At 37.7% G+C, this 24,247-nt stretch overlaps 1 protein-coding gene and 1 pseudogene across 2 annotated transcripts in view; both read left to right on the forward strand.

Moving 5' to 3' along the window:
* The window catches only part of C4BPA (complement component 4 binding protein alpha), a 47,074-nt gene that overhangs the window by 18,706 nt on the left and 4,121 nt on the right, over positions 1-24,247 (forward strand). For both annotated transcript variants that reach the window (XM_047753218.1, XM_047753219.1), the window contains exons 5-10: positions 1,284-1,369; positions 1,540-1,734; positions 5,745-5,927; positions 7,583-7,780; positions 10,409-10,600; positions 19,156-19,329. In XM_047753218.1, the coding sequence (XP_047609174.1) occupies positions 1,284-1,369; positions 1,540-1,734; positions 5,745-5,927; positions 7,583-7,780; positions 10,409-10,600; positions 19,156-19,329 (1,028 nt within the window). The remainder of the gene's footprint in view (positions 1-1,283; positions 1,370-1,539; positions 1,735-5,744; positions 5,928-7,582; positions 7,781-10,408; positions 10,601-19,155; positions 19,330-24,247) is intronic.
* LOC125111299 (nicotinamide/nicotinic acid mononucleotide adenylyltransferase 1-like) lies at positions 12,152-12,965 on the forward strand (annotated as a pseudogene).

Raw genomic sequence — 24,247 nt, forward strand, 5'->3', positions numbered from 1 at the left:
GATGTGTATATACCAATCACAAACCCTCAGTCCATCCCTCTCTCCACCACCTGTCCCCTTTGGTAACCATAAGTTTTTCAAAGTTTGTGAGTCTTTCTGTTCTGCAAATAAGATCATTTGTTTCCCTTTTTTTTTAAGATTCCACATATAAGTGATATCATATGATATCTGTCTTTCACTCTCTGATTAACTTCACTTAGTATGCTAATCTCTATTCCATCCATGTTGCTACTAATGGCATTATTTTGTTATTTTTATGGCTATTTTTTATGGAGTAATATTCCATTGTATATATATATATATCACATGTTCTTAATCCATTCATCTGTCAATGGACATTTATGTTGCTTCCATGTCTTGGCTACTGTGAATAGAGCTGCTATAAACATAGGGGTTCATGTATTTTTTGAATTGTAGTTTTGTCCAGATATATGCCCAGGAGTAGGATTGCTGGATTATATGGTAGTTCTATATTTAGTTTTCTGAGGTACTCCCATACTGTTTTCCATAGTGGTTATACCAATTTACATTTCCACCAATAGTGTAGGAGGGTTCCCTTTTCTCCACGCCTTCTCCAGCAAGAAATGCTTAATTCTTATTGCATTTTTATCTTGTTAAAATTTACTATTAAATTATTATTAAAACCTTATTATTAAATAAATTTCAGGACTTCTTAGATTGCTGAAGGTAATATTTACATTAGTGTTCAGTCATATTTGACGTTTGTTCCTTGATAATAATATAATTTGAAACTGTACTAACAATGATTTTTTTTTATCAGTTACCATAATTCATATGGGGCAGTAAGACAAATTGAAGAAAGCTTAGGATTTGTCAACAGACATAGAAGTGGAGATCATGGAGAGGGAGCTAATGGTGTACAGCAGAGGGCAAGCATCTGGAAGTCAGGAAACAGAAAGGCAGAGTACAAGAGAGTTTGGGGCCAGTAATCTAGCTGATATTCTCATCCAAAAAAACCTGCAGAACACACTCAAATGAGTCTTTTACCCTACATTGTCCTGACTGAGCTTGGGATGAACTCCATGCCTGACACATAGTCAATGTCTAGTAACAGGTTACAGAATGAAAGGATGAATGAACAAATTTACACATCTCATTGCAGTGATGAAATTTTACCAAATGAAGTGCTCAATGGGAAATGTCGAAAATATTACTTCTTCATTTTTAATATTGAGTAACAAGTCAAGTTTCCAGACCCCTTCCTTCAATTTAATTTATTGTAGGAAGAATTCCTCTAAAATCTTTGATCCTGTTTTATTCAGATATATCTTAGTTGGTCCAACCACTAGTTACTGTGAAATCCAAGAAAAAGGAGTTGGCTGGAGTGACTATCTCCCCAGATGTGTGAGTAAGTAAAGACTTTCCTTGTCTTGACTATAAACCTAAACCATGTTAGGTAATACAAACCCGGTGCATCTTGGCTGCTTCTTACACCCTCTGTTAGAATTTGCATCACGAAGTTAGATCCGTGAGGATGCATTCCCTGATTATTTCTTCCCTTTCACTCACTCATCTCAGTTGTCAAGTGTGAGCCTCCTCCAGCTATCAGCAATGGGAAGCACAACGGTGGAGATGAAGACTTCTACACGTACGGCTCTTCTGTCACCTACAGCTGTGACTCTGACTTCTCAATGTTAGGCAAAGCCTCCATTTCTTGCTCAGTGGAAAATGAAACAATAGGTGTTTGGAGTCCAAGCCCTCCTATTTGTAAAAGTAAGTCATAATGGTAAATTTTGGTTTGAATTATTTGTTTAAAAGAAAAAGGAAGGTAAATATATTGGGGGAAATAAAATTATTCAAAGACAAATTATTATTTGCAATGATGCTGTCATTTACTCAGTAAACTGATACTTAGGCATGCTGTACCAGTATATGGTAACAAACAGCACTGATATCTCATTGGCTTTGTGAATTAAAAGTTTTTTTTAAATTAAAATGTAGTTGACTCACAATATTACATTAGCTTCAGATATACTGTATAATCATAAGATTTGATATTTTTGTACAGTACAAAATGATCAGCACAAATCTGGTTACCATTTGTTACCATTCAAAGTTATTGCAATATTACTGACCATATTCTCTATGCTATACATCCTACATCCTCCAAACATTTATTTTATAGCTGAAATTTATACCTCAATTCCCTTTACCTATTTTGCCCATTCCCCACTTTTCTTCCTTGTGGTGATCACCAATTTGTTCTCTGTATCTATGAGTCTATTTCTGTTCTGTTTGTTTTGATTTTTAGATTCCACTTATAATTAAAATCATATATAAGTCTTTCTCTGCCTGACTTATTTCACTTAGCATAATATCCTCTAGCTCCATACATGTTATCAGAAATGACAAGATCTTACTCTTTTTTTTTCATGGAATATGGTTGTTATATTTTTAATTTTGGGGGAATCTCCATACTGTTTTCCACAGTGGCTGTACCAAGGGTGCACCAGTATTCTTTTTTTTTTTTCTCCACATCCTTGCCAACAGTTTTTATTTCTTGTTTTTTTGATAATAGCCATTCTGAGACATGTGAGGTGATATCTCATTATGGTTTTGATTTGCACTTCCCTGGCAATTAGTGACATTGAGCACCTTCTAATATGCCTGTTAGCTACCCATATGTCTTCTTTGAAAAAAAAAATCTATCTAGGTCCTTTGTACATTTTTTAATTGTTTTTTTTTTCTGGTATTGATTTGGCTGAGTTCTTTATAAACTTTGGATATTAACCCTTTCTTATATATATCAATTTCAAATATCTTCCATTCAGTATGTTGCCTTTTTGTTTTACTCATGGTTTCCTTCAGCTCTCTCTTTGGTTTGATGCAGTCCCTTTTTTTCCCCTGCTTTTGTTGTCCATGCCTGAGGAGACAAATCCACTCCCCCAACAAAAAATATGGCTAAGGCTGATGTCAAAGAAGTTACTTATGTTTTCTTCTAGCAGTTTTATAGTTTCAGGTCTTGCACTTAAATATTTAATCCATTTTGAGTTCCTTTTTTTAAGTGGTATAAGAAAGTGGTTTAGTTTCATTCTTTTGCATGTAGCTGTCCAATTTTCCCAGCATCATTTATTGAAGAGTCTATCTTTTCCCCATTGTATACTAGAATAATCCTCTATCCTAGAATAATTGACAATATAGGGGTTTGTTTCTGGGATCTCTATTCTGTCCATTAATCTCTGTGTCTGTTTTTGTGCCAGTACCATACTGTTTTGATTACTAAAGTTTTGTAGTATAGCTTGAAATCAGGGAACATGATAACTCTTGCTTTTTTCTTTTTTCTCAAAATTGCTTTGACTATTTGAGGTCTTTTGTGCTCCAATATAAATTTTGTCTCGTTCTATGAAAAATACCATAGGTGTTTTGATAGGGGTTACATTAAATCTCTAGATTGCTTTGGGCCATATGGACATTTTAACAATATCAATTCTTCCAATCCATGAGCATATTATATGTTTCCATTTTTTGGTATCATCAATTTCTTATATCAATAACTTGTAGTTTTTAGAGTGCAAATATATCATCTCCTTGGTTAAATTTATTCCTAAATATCTTATCCTTTTCAATGCAGTTGTAAATGGGATTATTTTCTTAATTTCTCTTTTTGATAGTCTGCTATTAGTGTATAGAAATTTACTGGGTTTCTATATATTAATGTTGTATCCTGCAAATTTATTGAACTCATTTATTAATTATAACAGTTTTTTTTTTTGGTGGAATCCTTATGGTTTTCTATCTATAGTATCATATCTCCTGCAAATAGTGACAGTTTTACTTCTTCCCTTCCAATGTGGATTCCTTCTACATCTTTTTCTTGTATGATTACTCTGGTTAGCACTTCCATTATTATGGTGAATAAAAGTGGTGAGAAGGGATATCCTTATCTTATTCTTGATCTTGGAGGAGAAACTTTCAGCTTTTCACCATTGAGCATGATATTATATATATATATATATATGGCCTTTATGTTGAGGTATGTTTATCCTATACCCACTTTATTGAGAGTTGTTTTTTTTTTTTTTTTTTTTTACCATAAATGGATGTTGAATTTTGTCAAGTGCTCTTTCTAGGTCTATTGAGATGATGATATGATTTTTACCCTTTGTTTTGTTAACATGGTGTACCATGTTGATTTATTTGTGGATATTGAGCCATTATTGCATCCCTGAATAAATTCTACTGGATCAAGGTGTGTGATCCTTTCAGTATATTGTTGAATTTGATTTGCTGATATTTTGTTGAGGATTTTTGCATCAGTGTTTATCAGGAATATTGACCTGTATTGTTTTCTTGAAGTGTTTTGTTTCAAGTAGAATGAATTTGGAAGTATTCCTTCCTTTTCAACTTCTTGGAGTAGTTTAAGAATAGGTATTGTTTCTTCTTTAAATGTTTGGTAGAACACACATCTGTTTATTGGGAGTATTTTTTAAATTACTGATTCAGTTTCCTACTGGTAATTAGATTGCATTTTCTTTGTTTTCTTGATTTAGTCTTGGAAGATTATATGTTTTTAGGAATTTATCCATTCATTCTAGGCTTCCAATTTGCTGGCATATAATTGTTCACAGTAGTCTCTTATGATTGTATTTCTGTGATGTCAGTTGTAACCTCTTCATTTCTGCTTTTATTTATTTGGGTCCTCTCTCTTCTTTTCCTAAGGAACCTGGTTAAAAATTAATCAATTTTGTTTATCATTTCAAAGAACTAGCTCTTGGTTTCATTGATTTTTTTTCCTATTGTTTTTTAGTTTCAATTTAATTAATTAATTTATTTATTTTTCATTTGGAACATATTCCTCTCTCTCTTCTTGTTTGACTTTTCATGTATGTGTCCATGAAGCAGACTTGGAAATATTGGTTAGCAATTTCCATGTCAACCACATACGCCTACAGAGCAAGCAAAACCTACTAAACACCTTAAGTTCAACAGGATAAAGAAATCAGTAACTGAGCTAGAAGAAATATTATAGTATTGCTATTTTGCTAACCCAAGGCATCTTTCTTTGCTACTAAGCACCTACACAGTGTCACTTACCACAGGACACAATCAAATCAGGGGATAAAGGAGTGTGATACTGCACACAGTTAAAAATGCCTGAAGAGCTCTCAGGAGTTCAGAAAGAGTGTGGAAGGGAGACTTTTAAAGGCTTTAACCAGGGGAGTGCTGCATTTTAGAAAGAAAACTCTGGCTGCAGAATGGATAATGATTTGCAGTGGGACAAAACTTAACCCATACTCATCTGTTCCAGCTATTCAGCTAAGTAGTGAAGCTGGCTTCAGCTATAGTCGTGACAATGGGCCTGCAGAGAAACTGAGTAATCATAGAGGAATTAAAGTGGCAGGACTGACAGGACTTGATGACTGACTGCTGTGTGTGCAGTAGTGGAGGGGGAAGTTTGTACTTTGCTTGTGATCTGTGATCCCTGGCTGCTTCTGCATCATAACCATCATATTGGTTATTGGTCACTGCCCAACCACCCCATCAAAATCATCCAGGAAAGTAGGCCATTATAAGGGGAGGATTTAAGGACTTCAAGATAGGGTTTTGTTTTGTTTTGTTTTGTTTTTCCTGGATTACATATGGCTAGTTTTTCTTGGGAAAGTGAGAAAATTACTCACAAGCATCTTACAATAGATTCAGCATGGTGGGATGTCATGCTACCGAGGCTTTTAAAAAAGGAATAAAAGTACATAACCCATATGTCTTTTCTTATGAGTCTTTAGAAATCAATTGTCTTCAGCCAGTGGTTAAAAATGGAAAAATAACCTCCGGATTTGGACCCATCTATGCTTATAAAGAGTCTATTTTATTTGGATGCGATAAAGGTTTTCGCCTTAAAGGCAGCAATTTAATCCGTTGTGAAGCTGATAGCAACTGGAGTCCTCCTCCTCCCATTTGTGAACTGCGTAAGTACGGACCATGAAGGAGTGTCAATGTTTGGCATCTAAAAATATCCAGAAATGTTGATGGGAGCATTCTTATATGCCTAAGCCCTCTTGAATCACTGTAAAAATTTAAATGTAGATGAATCCCTCTATTTTTTTTCCTTGTTGGAGAAAAGAATGATTACAGTACACTGTGCAAGGTCACATAGCATCACAAAAGTCTGCCACATGCAGTTGTGAAGGTTGTGCACATTCCCACCCTAAAAAGAGATCGTTGCATTGCAGACATTGTGGATTAGTATATTTACTTCGACCATTTATTGCAGTTGATAGAAAATTGTTTTGCTCTAACAAAAATCATTATGTTATGATTACTATTTTGAAAGATGAATAGCAAAGTGTCCTGAGGGAAAAAAACACTTTTTTCTAACTTGCACAAAAGTATGGATTATGATTCTGATACTCCGAAAATATAAACTCATGTGGATCACTAAAACTTATCTTAATAGTAGCAATGATAACTAGTCTAGGTACAGTCAATGAATTCTCTCCGTAATTGTACACACTATTATTACCACCCTCATTTTACAAGTAAGAAATCCATTCACAGAGGGTTTTTTGTTTGTTTGTTTGTTTGTTTTTGTTTTCTTTTTTGGCCACCCACAGCATATGGAGTTTCTGAGCCAGGGATCAGATCTGAGCCGCAGTTGTGATCTATGCCACAGCTGTAGCAACACCAGATCCTTTAACCCACTGTGCTGGGCTGGGGATCCTATACCTGCATCCTGGCGCTGCAGATGCCATGGATCCCATTGTTCCAGAGCGGGAACTCCCACAGGGTTACTTAAAATATCAAGAATAGGCATATCCATAGGGAAAGAAGGTATTTTAGTGGTTTCCAGGGCCTGGGAGGAGGTGAGAGTAGGGGATGACTTCTCACAAGAACAGAGTTTCCTTTTGGGTTGACAAGAATATCCTATAATTGGATAGTTGTGATGGCTGCACAACTCTGTGAACGTACTAAAAAACCATTGAATTGTGTATTTTCAAAGGATGAATTTTTTGTTCTATGACTTGTATCTTAATAAAACTGTTAAAAACGCCCTTACTCTCTATGCCATCTTAAATGTTTGATGATAAAGTGTAATAAACCTTCAGCTTGGCAGATGTTTGAATTGTATTCCCACATTGTATGAACCAGGAGCATCAGGAAAGCGTGACAGCAAGACACAAGCTTCAGGCTCAAAAGTCGCTTGATGCTTGGTTTGTCCTTGCCAAACCCTTAAATGATAAAGTTCCTGGTATCATTGGGATACGTGTTTATTTTCTCCTATCAGTGAAGAAACAAAGTAGTTAGACTTGTTTGTCTGCCGTGGTTCTCCAGCCATATTTATCTAGCAAGTTCAATGTTAAATTCAGAGACTAACCTTTCTGAAAAAAATTAAAAGGAAGAAGAATAAACATTTTGAAAAGCTGGCACAACACACAGAAACCAGCTGTTCATGGCTTTAGTAAGAAACTCTGGAGATTTGGTCACGTGTCCATGTGTGTGTTCTGGTGTGGCTGATTCCTCAGCCCTGGTGGGCTGATTTCTGGCTGAATGAACACAGAACATCCTTTGATAGGACAGGCTCATTGATCAGTGTCTTTTTCCTTTGTTCTTCATTTATGAGCAGATGGTTGTCTTGGCTTGCCAAACATCCCCCATGCCACCTGGAGAAGACATAGCTACTCCCTGCGTACAGAAGAAGTGTATGGTGTTGACACTGTGATGAGTTACTACTGCCTTTCTGGCTATAGACCCAAGACGAGTGGGTCTCTGACTGTGTCTTGTCAGGAAGATTTCAAGTGGTCTTCATACATAGAATGTGTGGGTGAGTTTCTACTTAAACATTTTTTGGGGGTGTTCCCGTTGCGGCTCAGTGCTTAGTGAACCCAACTAGCATCCATGAGGACATGGGTTTGATCCTCGGCCTTGTTCAGTGAGTTAAGGATCCCACGTTGCTGTGGCTATGGTGTAGGCCGGCGGCTACAGTTCTGATTGGACCCCTCGCCTGGGAACCTCCAGGTGTGGCCCTAAAAGACAAAAAGATCAAAACATAAATAAATAAAAAAATTTTTTTGAATGTTAGATATCCAGCATGTGCCAGGGTTTTCAAACTTGTATGAAAATAATTGTTTTCCTCAAGATAATTAACATCTAATTCTAAATCTTTAATTGATCGTGAACCATTATTGTCAGAAGGGTTCGCAAAGTTCTTGGAGTTTGAGGAGCTAAGAAATTATCATCTTGTCCTGGTTCAGAATCAAATGAGACGCAGATATATAGGTCAACAGTATGCAGATTAAGTATTATCTACATTACTAGTAAAAGCAGAATGGAAAATACCTTTACCTATTGCCAGAGTCAGACCTGCATCACAGCCCTTTCCTTCCTAAGGTAGACTTCGGGGTACTTGGTAGAAGGAAAGTCTGTGAAATAGTCATGAACTCAACCAGCTGCAAGGTGACTTGTGTCTCATATCTCTTGAACCATGAGATGGTAAGACCTGCCTCTAGAAGACAGACTCTGACCCCTGACCCAGAATTCTTGCCTCAATATGATAGAAAGGAGATTTTTTCCAGTCTCACTTGAGAGACTAAGTGAGGGGCTGAGAGACACGTGGAAGCAATTTTATGGGCCTCGGTGAAATTATCGACATAGATTTTTCTACACATCTGTCAGAATCTTGCCATTTTTTTTTTCTTTTTTGGCTGCCCCAAGGCACCACCTGTACCTCAGCCGTGGCAATGTGGGATCCTTAACCCACTGTGCCAGGCCTGTGTCCCAGTCCTCCAGAGACACTGCTGATCCTGTGGTGCCACAGTGGAAACTCCATAATCTTGCCATTTTAGAAGTGAAGATACTGAAGTCCAGAATATAAAGAACTTTATTCTGTGGATTGAAATTTGAAAAATATGTGAAATGCACAAATAATAAATAAAAAATGGTAGTTTAGATCTACCTATTGAAAGGTTATTCATTTCATATTAGGACTTAAAGTTTAATTGCAGCCGTTCAGACTTATTTTGGGGAAATAGAATGAAAGGTTTTAACAATATGACTGACCTAAAAATATATTAACAAAAATTATTGCCACCACTTAAATAACAAAATATTGTTTAGTGTAACCTTTGAGAATCCTCTTTAATGAATAAAAAACAATGACATGTAATTAATACACTAATTTTTCTATGTAAATGGATGTTTATACATGTTTAAAAACCTACTTGTAAATTATATTTATTTTGCCCACTAAGGTCTTATTAATTTAGTTATTTAGTAAAGAATCTTTAACTATTTAAAAAGCCGAAGTAAAATAGTATTTATTCAAATTATCATAAAATCTGACTAAATATGAATTTAGACTTGTGACTTAAATATTTAAAAATGTTTTCTACAATATAAAGCTACAATTTGCAATCCATATGAGAGCTGGGTATTTTTAGCATAATTCATAAGCAATGAGTGCTGAGAATATTTGAGTGAGTGTGAAAGACCCCATTGTAGTGCTGGTTAAGATCCTGATATGGGAGTTCCTGTTGTGGCTCAGTGATTAACGAATCTGACTAGGAACCATGAGGTTGCAGGTTCGATCCCTGGCCTTGCTCAGTGGGTTAAGGATTCAGTGTTGCCGTGAGCTGTGGCATAGGTTGCAGACGCGGCTCAAATCCAGTGTTGCTGTGGCTGTGGCATAGGCCGGCAGCTACAGCTCCGATTGGACCCCTAGCCTGGGAACCTCCATATGCCACGGGAAGCGGCCCAAGAAATGGCAAAAAGACAAAAAAATAAAAATAAAAAAATAAAAAATAAAAAAATCCTGATATGGAGAAGAGTATTTTATTCTGTTTTGATATATTTTTTTCTTCTCTTACATCAAATAATATCTAGTTTTATCTAAAAGTATTTCTACTAATGAATAAAAAATTATATTCCTATATCACTTACTGCATTAAAAATGAAAGCACGTGAATAGCTATTTCTCTTAAATTTGGTTGAAAATGAAAGAAAGAAAAATTCTGGCCCCAAGCAATAATTTAAATTTATTTCTGTGTATTAGCTGTCAGGTTCCCCAAACGCTCTATCTTTTGGGAACATTCTTCCTCCTGTGCTTGAGGAAGTGTAAGTTATTTGAGAATTTAATAATGATGCAACCCTAAAAGAAGCCATATGAATGTTACTTGTCATTGTTCTTAAATAATTTTGAAAATTTACATTTTCATACAGGTTTAGTCCAGCTTCTTATTTTGGAGGTTCTTAATGAAAATATTTAGTTGGTTGGAAATGACTGAGTTGGAGAACTTTAGCAAATCAGAGCCAGGGAAAGCAGACTAAAAGTGTCGCAGTTTTCCCAATCTCTCTTCAGTGGTGAGATCGTCTAAAGGCAGAAATTAGATTTTTAACCATAGGCATCTCCTCATGGTGATTTTACTAATCATTAGCCTTCTTTTATATTTTTTAGAGGTATGTTGCCCAGTACCAGACGTGGATCATATCAGCATCACCTACAGGAAGAAAAATCAGTCTGCCAATCACTGTACCTATTACTATGGAGATAGGATTTCATATACATGTAATAACGAGAAAGTTCAATATGTATCTTCATGCTCAGAACAAGGCGCATGGAGGCCCAGAATGCCAGTATGTGATAGAGGTAAGAGCTTACAGAAGCACATTATTTTAGAAGTTTTTTTCATGTCAAAATGATGGAAATTATTATTATTTTTAATTGAAGTACACTGATGTACAATATTATATAAATTTCATGTGTACAGCATAGTGATTCACAATTTTGAAAGGTTATATTCCATTTATAGTTATAAAAATTGGCTGTATTCCTTGTATTGTACTGTATATCCTTGTGGCTTATTTATTTCATATATAGTAGTCTGTACCTCTTAATCCCCCACCCCTATCTTGCCTCTCCTTGCTTTCCTCTCCCTGGTAATCACTACTTGGTTTCTACATCTGTGATATAGATTCATTTTCTTTTTTGTTATATTCATTCATTTTCTTTTTTGATTCCACATATAAACAACAATATAGAATATTTTTCTCTCTCTGTTTGACTTTTTCACTAACCATAATACTCTCCAGGTCCATCCAGGTTGTTGCAAATGGCAAAACTTCATTCTTTTTTTTTGTCTTTTTGCTATTTCTTGGGCCGCTCCTGCGGCATATGGAGGTTCCCAGGCTAGGGGTCGAATCGGAGCTGTAGCTACCGGCCTACACCAGAGCCACAGCAACGAGGGATCTGAGCCGCGTCTGCGACCTACACTACAGCCGGATCGTTAACCCACTGAGCAAGGGCAGGGACTGAACCCGCAACCTCATGGTTCCCAGTCGAATTTGTCAACCACTGCGCCACGACGGGAACTCCCAACTTCATTCTTTTTTATGGCTGGGTAATATTCTATTATATAAACATACCACATTTTCTTTATCCATTTGTCTGTTGATTGACACTTAGGTTGCTTCCATTTCTTGGCTATTGTAGATAATGCTACTTATGAACATTCAAAATGATGGAGATTATTAAGGGGAGGTTTCAAATTAGGTAAAAGAGACTTGGGCTGATTGGCCCCGAGGACATGGTAAGCCCCCCAACGTGGAGCCCCTGAGAAATTGGTCTCTAGGGGGATCATCCCAGGATCCCTTTTTGTGTCAAGCATAGAGGATTTCAAGATGGTGGAGTCTGTGAGGGTCAAATACAACAGTCCCTGAGGCAAGATCATATTCAAGTGTGAGACAAGTTCATATTCAAGTGTGAGGCAAGGAGTGTTCATTCTTTCAGTCTCTCTGTGTTGACATACAAGTTGGAGTGCTTCTAATTGCCTACCTTGCAAAACACTTTAGATTCACAGCACTTCTTTTGTAAAAACAACAAAGAAGATATCAGTGTTTTTTTTTTCTTTTTTTTTTGTCTTTTGTCTTTTTAGGGCCCCCCACAGCACATGGAAGTTCCCAGGCTAGGGGTTGAATCAGAGCTGTAGCTGCCAGCCTACACCACAGCCACAGCAATGCGGGATCCAAGCTGCATCTGTGACCTACACCACAGCTCATGGCAATGCCAGATCCTTAACCCACTGAGCAAAGCCAGGGATTGAACCTGCGTCCTCATGGATGCGAGTCGGGTTCGTTAACCCCTGAACCATGACAGGAGCTCTGCGTATTCCATTTAGATCAACAACTTCAAATTCTTAGCATGGAAAATTCAGAGAAGACAGAAGTGGTTCTCATTGCTGGTGATTTTTTGAAATCCTATCACCAGTGTGTACCCCAGGTTGTTTGAACTAGCCAAGGACTACATGAATGGAACAGGAAAATTTGAATGTTCCAAGGCACAATTTCTCCTCCTGGCAAGGGATAGAGGAAGGACTCATCTCAGTCCTTTACTGAGTTATGAATTCAAAATGGGTGGATGTTGATATATAGGAAAGCCTTTAGAAGGGTTGGAGAGACTGTCGGTGCTAAGATACCATCAGGAGACCCTGGAGGCTAGTAGCCGTGATCAACAGTGGGATTCACCTATGCTGGAAAGGCCTGGCCTGAATAGAAGAGGAAGTGGACTGAACAAAGATAAAATTCAAAAAAAAAAAAAAAAATCCCTTGAGCCCAAAACAAAAGTTGTGGCAAAGGTAAAGTTGCTATGTGGGGCGGATTTACTGGAGTCCTTTGGTGTTCCCAGTCTGTGGGAGAGTGAGGATATCATCCAAACTGTGGGAGACCATGGGCTTGTATGTGTTACCTGGGGTAGAAATGATACTCAAAAATTCATCTACGTATCCCCCGTGTTGGGGAAACATCAGAATATCACCTGGTGAATCACCAGTGACATTTCATTCACAAAGATCCAGCAAGCCTTTCACTACTTGCTACCAGAGCATTTGCTATTTGGCACCAGATCTTGTCCAAGAATATACTGAAAAGCATAATGGTGTAGCTCTGGGAGTGAAGAGAGAAATGTTGGGGTTGTCTTGGCTCATTTGCAGAAAAACACTGCAGAAGCTAACTCATAAGAAATTCTACAGCATGATATCTTGGGCTTCCCTTTTGGGAATTTGAAGCAATCTAGTTAAGAACTAGAGAAAGGAATTATGATTTTTTTCAAATGCAAAAGCTTAAAAGTTTGGTAAGCATTAGTAGTAAATTAAAATCAAGTTTTTCTTTTTATTAGAAGTTTTCAAGATGAATGCTTTCACTGTGGTCTTTTTTTGTTTGCGTTCTTTTAGAGTGTACAAGTCCCTTTATCTTTAAAACAGGAGACTAGCAGCACTAAAACCAAAAGACCATTCAATCAAACTAGCTACAAAAATAAGTCAGAAAGGACATCCTGGCTGTATCACGTAAGAGAGGCAAACTGTGAAAAGCAAGAGTTCATTTAAGATCCTAACTTTAGTCATGAAGGGAACTAACAGTTTATGCATGCTTATTTCTGGGCAGTCATCACCCAGGATGACTAAAGAAGTAATTCTTAAAATATGATTTTGTGAAATATGCCACTGATTAGTCATCTGCCACTGTGCAAGATACAGGCTGTGAATGTGCCTGGCGGAAACTTTATGCCAAGAATTCTCTCTCTGGCATATATCTCAAGGCCAAATAAGCTCTGCCAAGGTACACTGGAGACACTGGACACACTCATCACCTTTGGAAGTAGGGAGAGGAGTCCTAGAAAATGCTTAGAGAGGTACACGGATGTTTCTGATACATTAACACAATGACTGGAAGCTTAAAAAAAAACCAACAAAAAACCAAAAAATACTTACTATAAGAAAATATACCTAAATAAGCGGAATAAGTTATTTAACAATTTGCCTGTTTCCTTAAAAATAAAAGGCACCATGAAATATTACCCAGCTGTTATGGGCTAAATCATTTCTCTCTACCCATCTTATGTTGAAGTCCCAACCCTAGTAGCTCAGAGGGAGAGAGCCTCTGCCTTCCTCTGTATAACAATACATATTCTCTTAGCATCCTATTGTGGCTCTAGCCTTGGCCATCTGTCATCTTTTATCTTCGGAGATGACATCATGCTACCTGCAGTGGAGAGAACCACAAAGAATGAGAGATCACATTCAAAAATTTTATGAAGAATGCATGCTCTTAGGCTTTAATGACTGCTTAATAATCAAAAGATGAATGGACATTGGAAATGCCACACTGGGTCAGCCCAACTCTTTCTTCAGCTCAGAATTTGGGGTACTGATGAATGGATCATGGAAGAACTCTCTGTGATCTCAGTTTAAAACTATTGCATTTGTGAAAAGCCCTGCTGTTTCTATTCAGCCCCCTGTGAATCTGCCATTTGTGAATTTAAGTAGAAAAGGAGTCTGTTTTCTTACACTTTTTCTCTTCTTGTTCTTTTGTATGGACTTTAACAAAAGAGAATTCTCAAATAATAAAGCCATAGCTTGATGTTAAAAACACAAACATGTGGTGTTGCCCCTGCGGTGCAATGGGTTAGGCATCCAACTGCAGTGGCTCCTGGCAATGTGGAAACTCAGATTCTATCCCTAGGCCAGTGCAGTGTATTTAAGTATCTGGCATTGCCGCAGCTATGGTGTAGGTCACAGCGGCAGCTCAAATTCAGTCCCTGGCCTGGGAATTTCCATATGATTCAGGTTTGGCCACAAACAAATAAATAAACAAATAAACACAAGCTTGCTATATGGTTTATTATACAGTTTGCTACTAACTGAAATTTTTTGGAAGTTTTGTCAATTGGTAAAGCAGAAAGACCAGAAATAGTTTTTTTCTGTGCAATTGTGCAGTCAGATCTGAATCCACTGTTTATTTTTTAAAACTTTTTTTATTATGATTGATTTATAATGTTCTGTCAGTTCCTGCTGTACAGCAAAGTGACCAGTTATACCTATGCATACATTCTTTTTCTCACATTATCTTCTATCATGCTCTATATTCATGATTGGATATAGTTCCTTCACTGAACTATATAGCAGGACCTCATGGCTTATCCATTCTAAATGGAATAGTTTGCATCTACTAATCCCAAACTCCCAGTCTATCCCACTCCCTCCCCCTCCTGCTTGGCAACCACAAGTTTACTCTCCATTTCTGAGTCTGTCTCTGTTTTGCAGATAGGTTCATCTGTGCCATATTTTAGATTCCACATATAAGTGATATCACATGGTATCTGTCTTTCTCTTTCGGACATCACTTAGTATGAAAATTTCTAGTTGCCTCCATGTTGCTGCAAATGGCATTATTTTGTTCTTTTTTATGGCTGGTTAATATTCCATTGTATATATCTACCACATCTTCTTAATCCTGAATCCACGGTTTAATAAAGGAAAATGTTAAATAAAGCGAGCACGAATTCTATAGCCCCTGACTTATTCTCACTGAAGCCAATGGCTGACTTCTCAAAGATAAGGAGGGGTGCAGAGCCTGACCCATAGGTCCTAGTCTCTATTTGCTAAATGAATGAAAGGCTAGACTCTCAGATCTTAGAGATGAGTTTCATTCTCCCTCTCCATAGCCTTTTGGATTTTTAGAGTTGGAGCAGTACTAAAGAGGAACAATTTAGAAGCAGATAAAACTATCAAATTTAGCTTTGATTTCTTCTCCTGGCAACCTACCCTTATTCATCTGAAATGCATATGAAGTGCAGAAAGTTCCCAATGCTAGTAACTTCTCTTATCCTGTGATGCCTTTTTACCTAGAAGTTCCCATACCCTGCTCAGCTGTGAGTATATTCGTCACAGAACCCACTGGGTAAAGCACAAGGGCACCCTCCCAGGAGACCTGGTAATAGTGAAATGGTCCTATTATTGTGCTATTTATGGATCAACAACTTGAACATAGGGCAAGCTGCTTGGCTTTTATCCCAGTACCAGGATTCTGCTAATGCCACAGCATAATAGGGTTTTGGGTAACCTCAAAGACAGGGTTCCTCTTTGGATAATGTAAATTAGAACAAGAACATTAAGACTCATAGTTCAAATCTTAGTAACTGTCGTGACTTCCATTGAGAAAGAAGAAGTATGCCATCATTTATTCCCTACCATGACTTTTTTGTAATCTGCTTTATAACATGAATTTAGAACTTCGGAAATGTGTAAAGATAATGTTTTGTTTGCTGCTGGTGGTTTTTGTGTTTTACTTTTTTACCCCTATCATTTTTTGTATAATTTGAGTGAACTTGCAGTGAAAGTTTTTTACTTCAGCATTAGTCAATTTGAAAAATGAAACAAAATTTTAAAAATTAGGCAAAAAAAATTTGTGTAACCAGAATGATTTTTGGAGTGGATAAGTTTGTTAAAAACACTGCTCCTCAGGCCCCCTTTCTTTTTTTTTCCACATTGCTTCTCATCATTCTATTGACCTTCCTGGTTTCTTTTTCTTTTCTAAATTAATGACAATAAGCCACGCCTAATAGATAAGCTACACTTTTTAATTATTATCTTTTATTTTTTTGTATTCATTCTCTTCCCTTTCTACTTGTCCATATGCCTTTACGTACAGTATACCTACAGTATAAATATATTTGAACCTGTCTTTCTTTTCATTTTGTTTTTTTGGCCTCACCTAGGACATGTGGAAGTTCCTGGGCCCGGGATGGAACCCCCACCACAGCAGTGACCAGAGAAATAGGAGTTATAACACCAGAACCTTAACCCGCTGGGCCATCAGGGAACTCCTGAACCTGCCTTTCTGAGCTTCTTTTCTTCTTTCTCTCTCTCCCATACTCTGGATCATCATCATTCCTCTTGCTTGTTCAGTAGATTTAACATGATGCCATTGATACGCTGGATCAATGTGATAGTCTGTGGATGTCCACATGGTCCTGATACCTTCAGACTCTATTATGACAGGGCAGGAGAGTTACCATGGCCAAGGGCTAAACATGCAAATATATGATCTTGACCCTTCCACGGGTATACAACCGTTCGTGCCCTGGCCCTCTTTTCTGATAGGGATGGGAAGGGGGCCTCTGCTGAATCAGTGGCCTCATTTACCCAAAGCCACATAAATCTGTTCTAGCAAAGATACCACATCTGATGCAGTGGCTACAGTAGGGGCTAAAATGCTGTTGGGTTTTCAAGAGTCTACTGTACTTCTCCAGAATCCTAACTTTTGTAGTAGACACACTGGTGAAGTACATGGAGATATGATGACCACTCCTGAATCTTTAGTTCTTTCAGAGTGGCACTAATTTCTCCCTTTTTCCTACCCCTTGGTACATGATTTTTTTTAAAAAAAACCTACCTTCTTGTCCTCAAGGGGGAGGATATAGGTAGCATAAATGTCTTCTACTGGGCCTTCTTGGATAAGAGAGCTCTTACCTCATAGGCCAAGAACCCAGTATGGGGCTTGTGCCTGTGACCAGTTTTGTCTCTCCCACTTATCCTTTCAAAGATAATGGAAATGGCCACCAAGTAGTCTAACAGGGGGGCCACGATGGTTCTAGGTCCATGTCAGGTCAAGCTCTCTGTCCAATAATCCTTGGATTATTGTGCATCTCTCATGCATGCACGGTTACCTGTTTAAATAGACAGAGGTCTTTTGGAAGACTAGGGCATTCACGACTGTGCATACTTTCCGAGGTGCTGTAGTATCTTTACTTCTGGAAATTGTCTTTTTCTTCAGTTGATGATCTCCAGACCTGATTACTGGCACAGGTCCAGAAGCTGAATAGGGGATTAAAACTTGATATGGACCAAATGTCTTCAGCCTTGTGATCATCCATCCTAGATTTCTTTTTTCTTTTTTTTTTTTTTTTTTTAACATGGTGTAAAGCAGCTTGATGTGGGATCTCAGTTTCCAGACCAGGGGTTGAACCTGGGCCACAGCAGTGAAAGCAATCAATCCTAACCATTAGACCGCCAGGGAACTCCTCTCAATTTCTTGTAATGGTAGAGATTGAGTATTATCTTGGTTGGCTGCTCATCTATTTTCACCCTTATGAATGCCATGTTCTTTTCTTCCTAGCTCTCAAGCAGCTCTGAGTGTCTCTCTAACTTGCCGCTCATTATGATGATTACATTTATTTAGCTTTTAAAGTATATGGACACCTGTCAGACTGCTATTGCTCAAAGTGAAGCTTGTTTTTTAATGGCCTCCCTATCATCAGCTCTGGCCTTGATATTAGTGCTCCTCTCATTGGGGAATTCCTTCTGACCTTGGTAAATGTATCCTCCAGGCCTTCCCAGGTAACATGATTATCTGGTGGCATTTCCAGCTTGTGTGGTACATCCACTCCAGCATGCTCACTTTTCTGGGTCACTCAATCCTTCCTCCTACCATCTGTCATGGCAGTTCCAACATTTGAATCCCACTTATTTCCATGCCTTGAGGAAGCATCTTAGAATAGTACTTACAGGAATGATTGTCCATGACTATATTTTACCTGACATTTCTGATGACCCATTTTGCTTATATTTCTCATGCAGTGTTTGTGGGCCCTGTCAGTGTTCCCTTCCAGAGAGGCATTCAGCACCATGTCATGCCTGTTATTCCAACAAGCATGGCATCATATTTATGATTAGTAAGAGCTCTTTTCTAAAATATTTTATTTTTTTATTTTTTGTCTTTTTGTCTTTTTAGGGCCACATCCACGGCATATGGAGGTTCTCAGGCTAGGGGTCTAATCGGAGTTGTAGCTGCTGGCCTACACCACAGCCACAGCAACACCAGATCCTTTACCCACTGAGCGAGGCCAGGGATCAAACCCACAATCTCGTGGTTCCTAGTCAGATTTGTTTCCACTGCATCACGACGAGAACTCCTAAAATATTTTAGAATATAGTAAGTACATTCTTGGGAGCATGGATAGACAGGTTTGCTTGGGAGCAATGTGTCAGAGATTGTGAATTGATTTTGCATCTTTACAGTTTCTCTACTTTTATCCTGGAATTAGTGGAGTATAGAGCTAATACAATGTGGCTCTGGGAGGAATCCAGCCTTCATGCCCAAATGGCTCTGAAACAATATCAAGGGCCGTGAACTTGTCAATAAGATGAAGCAAGTCCTAAGAGCTTGTCATTTCATTGGAGCCTTTCTATGGTTCCCCAGCCTCAGCCCTACAGAAAGGCAGCACAGGTCCTGGGTTTAGCTGGGTGATCCCCTGGGCAAGGAATGTGGAAGCATTGAAGGAAGCTGCCTCCAAACCACACACATTCCGGGAAGTGTTATTAGATGCATTCTATACACTGATGCTCTCTCACGTTTTGGCCCCTCCTCAAGGTTGCGATAATCCTCCTGTGGTTGCCCACGGACATCATACTCAAGTTATTTCGCTACTTGGAATAAAAAAAGATGAGGTTGTATATAAATGTGATGAAGGATACACTCTGGTTGGAGAGGACAGACTCTTCTGTCGTTATTCACGCTGGTCACCTGCAGCCCCTCAATGTAAAGGTAATTCCAGCTCCTTCTTCAGAGCTAAGTGGGTAGAACTGTCATGATAGCGTTGACAGCACAATTTCTTCCCTGCCAGAGGCAGCAAAAAGCCATTTGATTTGATTTGACTGATTGAAAATAATTACTCCATTCTGATGGTACCAGAAACAAAAAGTAGAGAGGGCTCAGAGAAATATTAATCTCCCCTCGATCTTTTTCCTAGGTGCAAAATTCAGCCTTTGTGAGGCAGCCCCTATTCCCAATTTCTTGTGTATTTCCAGAAATATGCTACAGGGAGGACCCTGTATCTGAGTGTAGCTGTGGTCTGTACAAAATTTCCATGGGAAGTTGGTCTAGTAGGAATGTAGGTTGTCATGGGCTAATTCCAAGCGTCAAGAAATCACAGGCATTTCCATCAGAGCCAGTGCAGGACACCACCAGCTCAGGGTGTGGGTGTGTGGTGGGGACTCCTAGTTGGCCAGCTGTTGTGGGGACAAGAGTCAAGATTTGGTGTGATTGTTATGTGCACACAGGTTTAATATCACTTTGTCGTCCACGACTCCAGGGAGTGTTTGCCACCATTGCCTCCATTGCCCAAGGCAGGCTAATAGGCAAGAGGGAAAATTTCATATCTAGTGCCTTTCAGGGATCAAGATATGAGAGATAGTTGCTTTGATATCTTAGTATCTGGGGTCATAGGACTTTTTATGTTCTTTCATTTTATTTATTTATTTATTTCATTTTACTGAATTAGTTGATTTACAATGTTGTGATAATTTCTGGTATACAATAAAGTGATTTAGTTATACATATACACATATCCATTTTTTTCAAATTCTTTATCCATGTAGATTATTGCAGAATATTGAGTTGGGTCCCCACGGACCATCCATTCCGTATACAATAGTGTGCATATGCCAGCCCCAAACTCCTAACTATCCCTCACCCCAACCCGTCCCCTTTGGTAATATTAAGCTTGTTATTAAAGTCTGTGAGTTTGTTTCTGTTTTATGAATAAATTCTTTTGTATCATTTTTATTAGATGATATCACATATAAATGATATATGATGTTTATCTTTTACTTCACTTAGTATGATAATCTATAGTTCTATCTGCGTTACTGAAAATGACATTATTACATTGTTTTTAATGCTGAGTAATATTCCATTGTATGTATGTACCATATCTTCTTTATCCATTACTCTCTTGATGGACATTCAGGTTGCTTTCTATGTCTTGTCTATTACAAACAGTGCTGCAATGAAAATTGGGGTACATGTATCTTTTTAAATTATAGTTTTCTCCAAATATGTGCCTATGAGCAGGATTGCTAGATCATATAGTAGTTCTATATTTGTTTTTTAAGAAACCCTTATATTGTTCTCCATAGTAGCTTCACCAATTTACATTCCCACCAACTGTGTAGAAGGGTTTCATTTTGTCCGTATCCTCTCCGGCATTTATTTTTTGTACACTTTTTGATGCTAGCCATTCTGACTGGTGAGAAGTGATATCTCACTGTAGTTTTGTTGTGCATTTCTCTCATAATTAGCAGTGTTGAACATCTTTTCATGTGCTTTTTGGATATCTCTCTGTCTTCTTCGGAGAAATGCCTGTTTAGATCTTCTGACCATTTTTTGATTGGGTTGTTTGTTTTTTCTGATATTGAGCTTCATGAGTTGTTTGTATATTTTGGCAATTAATTTCCTGTCAGTCCCTTCATTTCCAAAGATTTTCCTCCCATTCTGTGGGCTGCCTTTTCATTTCATTAATGTGCAAAAGCTTTTAAGGTTAATTATGTTTGTTTTTATTTTCATTACTCTAGAATGTGGATCAAAAAGATATCGCTGGAGTTCCTGTTGTGGCTCAGTGGAAATGAATCCGACTAGTATTCATGAGGATGCAGGTTCAATTGCTGGCCTAACTCAGTGGGTTAGTGATCTGGCACTGCCATGAGCTGTGGTGTAGGTCACAGACATGGCTTGGATCTGCCGTGGATGTGGCATAGGCCGGCAGATGCAGCTCTGATTGAACTCCTAGCCTATGACCCTCCATGTGCTGTGGGTGCAGCCCTAAAAAAGTTTAAAAAAAAAAAAAAGGATATTGCTGCAGTCTCTGTCAAAGAGCGTTCTTTTTATGTTTTCCTCTAAGAGTTTTATTGTATCTAATCTTATATTTAGGTATTTAATCCATTTTGAGTTTATTTTTGTTTATGGTATTAGAGAGTGTTCTAATTTCATTCTTTTACCTGTAGTTGTTCAGTTTTCCCAGCACCACTTATTGAGGACATTTTCTTTTCTTCATTCTATATTCTTTACTCCTTTGTCGTGGTTTAGTTGAACATAGGTGCATGGGTTTATTTCTGGGCTTTCTATCTTGTACATTGAGCTATATTTCTGTTTTTGTGTCAGTACCATATTGAAGTTTTGCAGTTTAGTCTAAGGTCAATGATGCTGATTCCTCCAGCTCCATTTTTCTTTCTTAATATCGCTTTGGCTATTTAGAGTCTTTTGTGTTTCCATACAAATTAAAAAAATTTTTTTGTTCTAGTTCAGTGAAAAATGACACTGGTAATTTGATAGGGATTGCGTTGAATCTATAGACTGTCTTGGACTGTATAGTCATTTTGACAATATTGATTCTTCCAATCTAAGAAACATGGCATATCTTTCCATTTGTTTGTGTCATCTTTGATTTCTTTCACAGTGTCTTATAGTTTTCAGACTACAGATCTTTTGCCTCCTTAGGTAGGTTTATTCCTAGGTATTTAATTCTTTTTGATGCAATGGTAAATGTGATTGTTTCTTTTATTTCTCTTTCTGATGTTTTGTTGTTAGTGAATTGAAATGCAAGATATTTCCTGTATTAATTTTGTATCCTGCAGGTTCCCATGTTGGTGCAGTGGTAACAAACTCAACTAGTATCAAGGACACAGGTTTGATTCCTGGCCTCACTCAGTGGGTTAAGGATCCAGCGATGTTGTGAACTGTGATGTAGGTCACAGACGTGGCTCAGATTCTGCATTGCTGTGGTGTAGGCTCCAATTTGACCCCTAGCCTGGGAACCTCCATATGCTGTGGGTACAGCCCTAAAAAGGACAAAAAAATGTAACTTTGCCAAATTCATTGATGAGATCTAATAGTTTTCTGATAGGATCTATCTTTAGGATTTTCTATGTATAGTTTCATGTCATCTGCAAACAGAGACAGTTTTACTTCTCTTTTCAAATTTGGATTCCTTTTATTTCTTTTTCTTCCCTATTGCCATGGCCAGGACTTTCAAGACTATGTTGAATAAAAGTGGCTATAGTGGACATCCTTGTCTTGTACCTGATCTTTGCAGAAATTCTATCAGCTTCTCACCATTGAAAACGATGTTAGCTGTGGATTTGTCACATGTGGCCTTTATTATGTTGAGATAGGTTCCCTCTATGCCCACTTTCTGGAAGTTTTTTTTTTTAAATCATAAATTGTTTTTGGATTTTGTCAAAAGCTTTTTATGCATCTATTGAACTGACCATATGGTTTTTATTCTTCAGTTTTTATGTGGTGTATCATGCTGATTGATTTGCAGTTATTGAAAAATCCTTGCATCCCTGGAATCAATTCCACTTGATCATGGCGTGTGATCCTTTAAATGTATTGTTGTATTCAGTTTGTTAGTATTTTGCTGAGGCTTTTTGTATCTATATTCACTAATGATATTGGCCTATAATTTTCTTTTGTATGCTATCTTTGTCTGGCTTTGGTATTTGTATGAATTACTTTGGGAGCTTTCCTTCCTCTGTGCATTTTTGGAATATTTTCAGAAGTATAGGTGTTAACTCTTCTCTGAATGTTTAATGGAATTCACCTGTGGAGCCATCTGGTCCCTGACTTTTGTTTGTTGAAAGTTTTAAAATCACAGTTTCAATTTCAGTACTTGTGATTGGTCTGTTCACATTTTCTATTTCTTTTTTGGTTTGTTTGGAAGATTGTATCTTTCTAAGAATTTGCCTATTTCTTCTAAGTTGTCCCTTTGATTGGCATATAATTGCCTCTTTATGATTTTTTTCCTTCTACTAACTTTGGGTTTTGTTTGTTCTTATTTCTCTAGTTGATTTAGCTGTATGTCAGGTTGTTTTTGAGATTTTTCTTATTTCCTGAGGCAAAGTTTAATGCTATGAACTTCCCTCTGGGAACTTCTTTTGCTGCATCCAATAGGTTTTGGATCATCATGCTTTAATTTTCATTTGTCCCTAGGGTTTTTTTTTTTTTTTTTTTGCCTTTTTGCCATTTCTTGAGCTGCTCCCACGGCATATGGAGGTTCCCAGGCTAGGGGTTGAATCGGAGCTGTAGCCGGCGGCCTACACCTCAGCTACAGCAATACAGGATCCAAGCCGCATCTGCGACCTACACCACAGTTCATGGCAATGCTGGATCCTTAACCCGCTGAGCAAGGCCAGGTATTGAACCCGCAACCTCATGGTTCCTAGTAGGACTCGTTAACTGCTGAGCCATGACAGGAACTTTGGTATTTTTTTTTAATTCCCTCTTTGATCCTTTGGTTTCTTAGTAACATATTGTTTAGTCTCCGTGTATTTGTGTTTTTGCAGTTTGTTTTTCTTCTTATAGTTGATTTTAATCTTATAGCATTGTGGTCAGAAAAGATGCTCAGTATGATTTTAATATTCTTAAATTTACTGAGGCTTGATTTAAGGCCCAGCCTGTGATCAGTCCTAGAAAATGTTCCATGTGCACTTGAGAAGAATGTGTATTCTCTGGCTTTCAGATGGAATGTTCTATAAATATCACTTAAATTTCTTTGGTCTAATTCATTATTTAAGGCCTGAGTTTCCTTATTGATTTTCTCTCTGGATTATCTGTCCATTGCTATAAGTGGAGTGTTTAAGTCCCCCACTATTATTGTGTTATTATTGAATTCTTCTTTTATGGC

This window comes from Phacochoerus africanus, chromosome 11 (genome assembly GCF_016906955.1).
Source record: "Phacochoerus africanus isolate WHEZ1 chromosome 11, ROS_Pafr_v1, whole genome shotgun sequence".
Classification (NCBI taxonomy): Eukaryota; Metazoa; Chordata; class Mammalia; order Artiodactyla; family Suidae; genus Phacochoerus; species Phacochoerus africanus.